Source organism: Cebus imitator, unplaced genomic scaffold (genome assembly GCF_001604975.1).
Source record: "Cebus imitator isolate Cc_AM_T3 unplaced genomic scaffold, Cebus_imitator-1.0 Scaffold415, whole genome shotgun sequence".
Lineage (NCBI taxonomy): Eukaryota > Metazoa > Chordata > Mammalia > Primates > Cebidae > Cebus > Cebus imitator.
In genome coordinates this window covers 1,360,604-1,369,289 of record NW_016107730.1, presented here as the reverse complement: position 1 = coordinate 1,369,289, position 8,686 = coordinate 1,360,604, and the positions used below count along the sequence as shown (strand labels likewise).

Here is an 8,686-nt window from a genome sequence, read left to right as displayed (position 1 = left end):
AAAAAAAAAAAAAAAAGAACAAAGGAACAAAGATAAGGGGAAAGTTTAAGAAAGAAAAGATTAAGAACAATGATTAAGAGGATATGACATTTCTTTTGTAGAAACTCAACCACAAAAAGAGAATTAAAAAAGAAAAATAAATTCAACCACGTGTGTAAGTGATATAGCTGAACCGTGGGGGTTTAAAAAACAAAAACAAAAAAAACCACTTTAAACAACAACAAATTTCACTTAAATTGTTGCTGTCAGGTGTGTCTGCCGTAAGGCTCAGTCTCAGGGGTATGCTGGTTGCTGTCAGGTGTCTACTATGCACCTCCACCTCAGCATACCCTTGAATGACCCTCACAGTTTTACGAAATTCTTTTGTGACTTTCCTTGGGCCAGGTATGTGAAAGAGCATTGTGGCCAGATGACTCCGCAGCAATACAATGAAATCAGACTACAGAAACTCTCTCTAAGCATTTGGGAGTAAAAAATACAAATAAAAAAACAACAATAAAAAGACTCACCAATGAAGCCCATACTCCTTCCCAGCACAAAGATGCCATTGAGGGCTCCAATGTCAATATATTCATCAGCTTCCTCCCTGCAACACACAATCAACTTGTAGTTTTAAAAGGCTCACATGACTACCCTCCTCCCCACGGACAATACTATTACTGCCCAGGAATGAGAAAAAGCTCTCTTTGGTTTCGAAGTAGAAAAGAGGGATGCTCTGGGTGGTAGGATTACAGGCAATTTTGTTTCCTTCTTTATACCTCTCCTTATTTTTTAAATATTCTGAGTATGCATTGCTTTTATAGTTTGGAGGAAACACCAAAAATCAACAAACGTAATGAAGAAGAAAACAGCTGCAATGCTCACCGAGTAAAGGACCCACAGTTTCTAAGCATGTCTACAAACGCAACTCCAATGAGACCATCTACATTCAGGATAAGATTTGGTTTCTGGGAAGGCAAAAAATTCAAAGCATTTATCGTTATTTCTCATTTTTACTTTGTAATTTTCCACTGTTACTACTATTATCACGAATTGCGACCATCATTTAAAAACCTTCCACCATCCCTACTGGCTGATGCTGTGTCTGACTCAGTTCAATTCCCAGCATCTAGCAAAGTACCCAACACCTAGCTGACATTTACTGCATGTCTGCTGAAGTTAGTTATGAAAGAAAAATAACATTTCCAGAAAACTCGGTTTGCTTTTAGCTGCATAATCAAAATGTAACCTGGCTATTTCCTCCAATAAATTTATCCAACATAAGATTAGAGAATTAGGGAAGTTTTTTCTTTGCTACCTTCGAGGTGGTAATCTTCTCCACTTCCAGGGCATAATCGAGCAGAGGAGTGGCAGGGAAGTGCTGCCTGACGTAATCTTTGAGGATCTGCACTCGCATGTCTGGGTTGTTTACCTGAAAATGAACCCAGCATTACAAAGGCACACACACTGCTGTGAAGGGATGTGTTTGTTCATACTTGTGTTACAGGTGGGTAGAACTGTACATACCCCAGAGGCAATTCAGGAACCTGGCCCACATGTACAATTCCATGTGGCAACCATTGTGGTATTACCGTGGGGCTGGTTTTTGAAATCCTCTCATATCTCATTTGGGTTACAAAGCAACCTCTGTAGGTTCTCACTTTTATGTTACAAAGAAGAAACTGAGCCCTGGAGATGTTCAGGGAGCTGGTCAGTTACTACGGTGTTGAGCAGCAAGGGTCTGAGGATTAACCACTCTCCAACTCAGCCTTAGGTTCTAGCCTCCAGCCATGGCCCTACCAGCTCTGCGCCTACTCAAGCTGTGACAAAGTTCCACACTAAGCAAACACGTGTTGAGTGTGGGGAGGCGAAGTATTCCCAAAATTTTAGGAAAAACTCTAGACTTGCCGTTAATGAAATTAACCACCTGTCAGTGGGGGTGTAAGATGATTTAGGGACATACCAAATCGCAATACCAAAGCAACTTCCGCCCTCAACAAAGAGGCAGCTGGGTCAGTACATCCTCCAGAAAGGAAGGACTGCAAACAGTGAATGAGTGAGTGTGGTGTGCAGGTCCAGCACTATCTTAGAGGCCCTATGCTGTGGGTGGGAAAGGTGTTATCTGCTCAGGAGCTGGGGGTGGCTGAGCAAAGTTCAGCAGCAAGTCCTGGATGGAATGTCCCTCAGCACCACCCACCTTCCCTGCTTGGTTCTGAGCTGGTCCTTGCTCATCAAGCAACCTCTGGGTGTCTCACCTGAGACGGCCAAGTGTTTGGCTGCCTAGAAGGCAGTGTCCTGAATCACATGCATACTCCCCACCTAGGCCAGTGGAGTGACCAACTAAATGAGGTTTCTGGAGCTACAGAGTCAAGGAGCCCAGGGCAAAGGGATCTGCTAAGGAGCTGTCCCCATAAGGCCCTGAGCAGCTGCCAGTGACCTCATCTCTTGCTTTTCAGTTTCTAACTACAGCACACTACGAGGACACAGAGATGACTGGCCCTGTGTGAGACTATATAAACTGTTTAAAATATTTACCATCCTTTCCCACTGGTCTCTCCCCATCAGATATGCCTTGATATTATCACTCTTCCTGCCCTAGTGCTGCCAGGAATAACCACTTGACTTGTGGTGGCCAATGAAATGTGAGTGAAGGTGAATCATGTAAGATCCAAGCAGAAGCTTTAAGAGCCTGCACGTGGTCCTGCCATTGCTGTTATCCTGTTGACATGAGGCCAGCACATCGCAGACAGGGGCTGTTCCTTCAGCACAGATGGCAGAGAACAAGCATAGCCAACCCTCAGGGGATGTCGTGTGAATGAGACATAAATCTTTGCTGTGTTAAGCCACTGAGATTTTTGGAGTTGTCGGTTACTGCAGCACGAGGTATTATCTAGCATAACGTGACCAATATGTCCCCTCAACCTGACCTTGGGCCTTTCTCCCACAAGGTTATTTGGGAAGCCAAAGTTACCAAGTTTGCCATCTCATTTCAACTGTAGTGTCCATACTGCACTCGAATGACAAAAAAATTGTTAAGAGCAATCTGTATTATAATATGGATAAAAGAGCTGCCTTGTATTAGGCATTTGTCAACACATCCAAAGCTCTGTATGTTGGGAGTTGAAAGTTTAGTTATTCTCCTATATAAATGAATGCCTCCCATCACCACCCACCCGGTAGAGCCATCCCACTTTTTTAGAAGAGTAACAACTCACCGATTTTACACGGTGACCAATGCCCATGATCAGTTTCCCTTCCTTCTTCATCTTGTTCACAAACTCCATGGGGATAATGCCACTGTCAAAGGCTTTACTGAACATCTTGGCTGCTGCATCCAAGGCACCCCCAAACCGATCCCCCTGGAGGAGAAACACGTGCATGCTGCTTTGAGTTTTAAGAGTTACCTTCAGCTGGGTGTGGTGGCTCACGCCTGTAATCCCAGCACTTTGGGAGACCTAGGCAGGCAGATCACCTGAGATTGGGAGTTCGAGACCAGCCTGACCAACATGGAGAAATCCCGTCTTTACTAAAAATACAAAAAATTAGCTGGATGTGGTGGGTGCCTGTAATTCCAGCTACTCAGGAGGCTGAGGCAGGAGAATCACTTGAACCCAGGAGGTGGAGGTTGCAGTGAGCTGAGATTGCACCATTGCACTCCAGCCTGGGCAACAAGAGTGAAACTCCATCTCAAAAAAAAGGGTTTCCTTCAAGCTGGGCAAAGCAACCCAGTGTGTCCCGAACAGGCCTGAGCACTGGGATTTACACTCAGGGACTCCTTCTAGGGCCCTGCTGTGGCAAAGCAGCATGAGGCCAAGGCCCAGTGTGTCCACTGTTCACCTCCCAGGATGACAGTACTTACGATAGTGAGCAGCCCCGAGGTGAGGCTGGAGACCAGGTCTTTCCCAGCTCGCGCACAAATGATGGTATTGTGGGCTCCAGAGACAGCTGGTCCATGATCAGCTGTCACCATCAGACACATCTCAATGAACTGGCAAGAGTATTTGGGCAACCTGGAAGAGGGTGCAACAAAGACCAGGAGATGGTTGACAAGGCCACACTTGTAGTTTCTCCCATCCCCCTGAACAAGTCATTCAAATCCAAGAAGGGTAACTACCAATCCAAATCCAATACTACCACACAACTCTAAGGCAAAACCTCCTGATTCTTTTCTTTAGACAAAGTCTCACTCTGTCACCCAGGCTGGAGTGCAGTAGTGAGATCTTGGCTCACTGCAATCTCCACCTCCTGGATTCAAGCAATTCTCCTGCCTCAACCTCCCAAGTAGCTGAGATTACAGGTGAGCACCACCATGCCCAGCTAATTTTTATATTTTTAGTAGAGATGGGGTTTCGCTATGTTAGCCAGGCTGGTCTTGAACTACTGGCCCTCCAGTGATCTGCCTACATTGGCCTCCCAAAGTATTGGGATTACATACAGGTGTGAGCCACTGCACCCGGCCCCAAATACTGTTTGTAAAATAGAGTTTGCAACCAAGATTTAAAATCTATTCTTTGGTCAGTGATTTTCAGCATGAGTTGCCTGCACCAGGATTTGACCTGTATTTGTGGCTACGCAACAGGTGCCAGACAGAAAGGGGATGAGAACCTTGTCCTTTCACAGAGTAAGAGGCCCCATGCCTGATTCCTGTAGTATTCAACCTCCCAACTAAGGATCAAGAACAAAGTCTGGAGACGGGGGAGGCAGCAGTAGACAGAGAGAGACTTGCTCAGGTGTTATAACCCGTGAACTTTTCCCAGGAGGGTCCAAATAAGGACAACACCCATCTCTCTGCAGGTGAGGGCATGATACAACCCAAGACATTGACCTGGCTTTCTTCCCAGCGCCACCGTAAGCCAGAGCTCGGTGAATCGCATATTCACTGGCTCCCCTGCCGAGCCATCAGTTCCACCGGAGGGCTAACATTGGGAGTCACAGAGAAAATCAATTTTTTCTAACATTCAAGCTGATGGCAGAAACACATTTGTAAAGTGAACACAACATAAGGTACTTTCTTTTTTTTTTTTTTTTGAGACAGAGCTGTTTTTGCTCTTGTTGCCCAGGCTGGAGTGCAATGGCGCCATCTCAGCTCACTGCAACCTCCGCCTTGTGGGTTCAAGCGATTCTCCTGCCTCAGCCTCCAGAGTAGCTAAGATGACAGGTGCTCACCAGCACGCCTCACTAACTTTTTGTATTCTTAGTAGAGACGGGGTTTCACCATGTTCGTCAGTCTGGTGTTGAACTCCTGACCTGAGGTGATCCACCCGCCTCAGCCTCCCAAAGTACTGAGATTACACAGGCATGAGCCACCACACCTGGCCCATAAGGTACTTTCTATCTGTCCAGCAGCTCCACTGGGCCCACACTCCTTAGGCTACCACATCTTTCTAGTTTTCCCTCCCTAACCTCTATCTTGCTATCAAGAGGTCTGCATTTATTGGTCACATTTCTTTAAAAGTTCCCAAGGCAAAGGGGCTATTCCAAGACCTCTAGTGAGGTCACTGCCTTCTGCTTCTCTTGGTTTAGACTGGACTTTCTGTCCTTGGATGACTCAGGAATAGCTGGTGAGTCCTTCCTCTGGCCTTTCAATGGACCTGTGGCCCCAAAGACTGACCCTTGACACACTCCCCAGGCCTGTCCACTCCCACTCCTTTGTCGGGGGAAAATGATTAACTCTGAGGTGCAGGGCCCTGTCATCTTCTGTCCTCCATGCTCACCTTTTCTGGAACCAGAGGAGGCCGAGGACCCCACCGATGCCCATCTCTTCCTTGAAGACCTCAGTGATGGGCATGCCCGCATAGATGAGCTCCTGTCCCCGCTCATCGCAGATGCTGGTCATGAACGAGGCAGGTTTGCGGATCAAACCCAGCTCCTGGGCAGAGATGGGGCAGAGGGAAGCAGGGCCATGGTGATCGCCACAGAGTTTCGCAGGACTGCCCTGTTGTGTGTACCCTCAGAACCAAAGTGCCCCAGGAATGTCTTAGACTCTGACAGCCAAGCAACAACTCTCAAACAAACTTTTCCCGAGAAAGAAGTGCAAAAGCCCTTACATTAGATCATTTTGGACATAGAAAATAGGAGGACCCATGGTACCACTTGGCATCAGCACTATCAGCACTTTTTCTTTCTTTTTTTTTTTTAAGATGGGGTTTCACCATGATGGCCAGGCTGGTCTTGAACTCCTGACCTCAGTGATCCACCCACCTCGGCCTCCCAAAGTGCTAGGATTACAGGCGTGAGCCACCACGCCCGGCCTATCAGCACTATTTCTTTCCTTCACTGAGCATTTCCTGGGCTAAGAAATAGGCTAAGCAGTTTATATCCATTGTTTCATTTCTGAAGGGGGGCCAGGGTCTGTCTGTTGCCCAGGCTGGAGTACACTAGTGCGATCAGCCTCATACTCCTAGGCTCAAGCGATCTTCCCACCTCAACCTCCTAGTAGCTGGGGCAACAAGGCACGCACTGCCACACTTGGCTAATTTTAAAATTTTTTGTAGAGACAGGGTCTTGCTGTGTTGTCCCGGCTGGTCTTAAACGCTTGGGCTCAAGCAATTCTCCCACCGTAGTCTTCCCAAGTACTGGGATTACAGGTGTGAGACCCAGTCCATTGCTTCATTTTAACCTCACAAAGAAGCATTCCTTGTGTTATAGCAAAAAAAAAAAAAATATGAGACTTAGAGAGGCTCAGTAACCAGCCTGAGGTCACCTGGCTCAGAAATAAAATGAATCCAGAGGGAAAATCTTACATATACTTCGGATACAGCTGCCCATCTAACAAAAATGTAATGGGGCTGGGCTCGGTGGCTCATGCCTGTAATCCCAGCACTTTGGGAGGCCAAGGCGGGTGGATCACCTGAGGTCAGGAGTTCCTGACCTTGAACCTGGGAGGTGGAAGTTGCAATGAGCCGAGATCACACTACTGCACTCCAGCCTGGGTGACAGGAGTGAAATTCCATCTCAAAAATAACAATAAATAAATAAATTAAATTTAAAATAATCATACAATTATACTATGATGGCCAGGCTCGGTGACTCATACCTGTAATCCCAGCACTATGGGAGGCCAAGGCGAGTGGATTGCAAGGTCAAGAGTTCAAGACCAGCCTGGCCAAGATGGTGAAACCCTGTCTCTACTAAAACTACAAAAATTAGCCCAGTGTGGTGGTAGGCAACTGTAATCCCAGCTACTCAGGAGGCTGAGGCAGGAAAATTGCTTCAACCCAGGCAGCAGAGATTGCAGTGAGCTGAGATAGTACCACTGCACTCCAGCCTGGGCAACCAGAGTGAGACTCTGTCTTAAAAAAATAAATAAATAAATATACTATGAAAAACACTACAAGCCAGGCTCAGGTGGCTCATGCCTGTAATCCCAGCACTTTGAGAGGCCAAGGCAGGTGAATTACCTGAGGTCAGGAGTTCAAGACCAACCTGGCCAACATGGTGGATCCCTGTCTCAACTAAAAATACAAAAATTAGCTGGGTGTGGTAGTGAGCACCTGTAATCCCCCCCAACAAAAAAAAAATCCTCCATCTCAAAAAAAAAAAAAGTGACAAGATACATGGCTACAGAAATGGGGGAGTCCCTTAAAATGCCCTTTACCAAGGGGACAGGGACTGAGCTCCTAAATTTCCCATTTCCAGAGTTGGGCAATCAGTCAATTTCGTCCAGTCCTATTTCTTCAATTATCTTCTGTGAAGTTTTAAAATGCTTTACAGTTACATTTTTATTACAAAAACAACATGAAAGCCTAGCCTCCCAGCCTACATCTTTCTCCAGCGCTGGATGCTTCCTGCCCTTGAACATCAGACTCCAAGTTCTTCAGTTTTGGGACTTAGACTGGCTCTCCTTGCTCCATATGAGTTTATATATATATATATGAGTTTATATATATATATATATATTTAAATAGAATATATATAATATATATAAATAAAATATAAATATATAAATATACATATATCTCCTATTAGTTATATATCTCCTATTAGTTCTGTCCCTCTAAGAGATCCCTGACTAATACAGAAGGCCTAGTTTCCAAGAATTCGAGGCAAATCAACTCAAAACCCACCACCATAGCCCCACAGATCTCCTGGTCACACTGTTAGGGACAGTCAAGGCACTTACCCTGGCCCAGGAGTAGTCCATTGGCACAGTTGGGGGTGGCACCTCTTGGGCAGGTACAATGACTCCGTTGGCCACAAGATCTTCATACACAGATCTGAGAGGCAGGAAAAACAAGACATCTACATGGATTTTCTTATTTTAGACTCCTGTAAGCCATCCCAAGAATGCTCCTTCTAACCCAAACACTAGGGGTTTCACTCTGAACCCTTTCCAGTCACTGGTTTACCAGCTGAATTCTGTGAACTAAATGGAAACAAGTTCTAGCCACGACTGCACCTGCCCCTCTGCTCCCCACCACCTCGAGTCCCCATCCCTGGAGGGGGCTTTATAAAAAGCTGAATCTGGAAGGCAAGGAAGGACAGAGCAGAGAGCCCAGGCAGGTTTAAAAGGTAGAAATGGGAAGAGAAGCCAGGCGCGGTGGCTCAAGCCTGTAATCCCAGCACTTTGGGAGGCCGAGGCGGGTGGATCACGCGGTCAAGAGATCAAGACCATCCTGGTCAACATGGTGAAACCCCGTCTCTACTAAAAATACAAAACATTAGCTGGGCATGGTGGCGCGTGTCTGTAATCCCAGCTACTCAGGAA

General features: G+C 46.3%; 1 protein-coding gene across 1 annotated transcript in view; it reads right to left on the bottom strand.

Moving 5' to 3' along the window:
* The window catches only part of ACLY (ATP citrate lyase), a 50,939-nt gene that overhangs the window by 1,540 nt on the left and 40,713 nt on the right, over positions 1-8,686 (bottom strand). Inside the window, exons 21-28 of the mRNA XM_037731681.1 lie at positions 8,378-8,442; positions 8,102-8,195; positions 5,694-5,848; positions 3,839-3,989; positions 3,195-3,338; positions 1,298-1,411; positions 865-947; positions 510-586 (exon numbers count right to left, since the gene is read on the bottom strand). Coding sequence (XP_037587609.1) covers positions 510-586; positions 865-947; positions 1,298-1,411; positions 3,195-3,338; positions 3,839-3,989; positions 5,694-5,848; positions 8,102-8,195; positions 8,378-8,442 — 883 coding nt within the window. The remainder of the gene's footprint in view (positions 1-509; positions 587-864; positions 948-1,297; positions 1,412-3,194; positions 3,339-3,838; positions 3,990-5,693; positions 5,849-8,101; positions 8,196-8,377; positions 8,443-8,686) is intronic.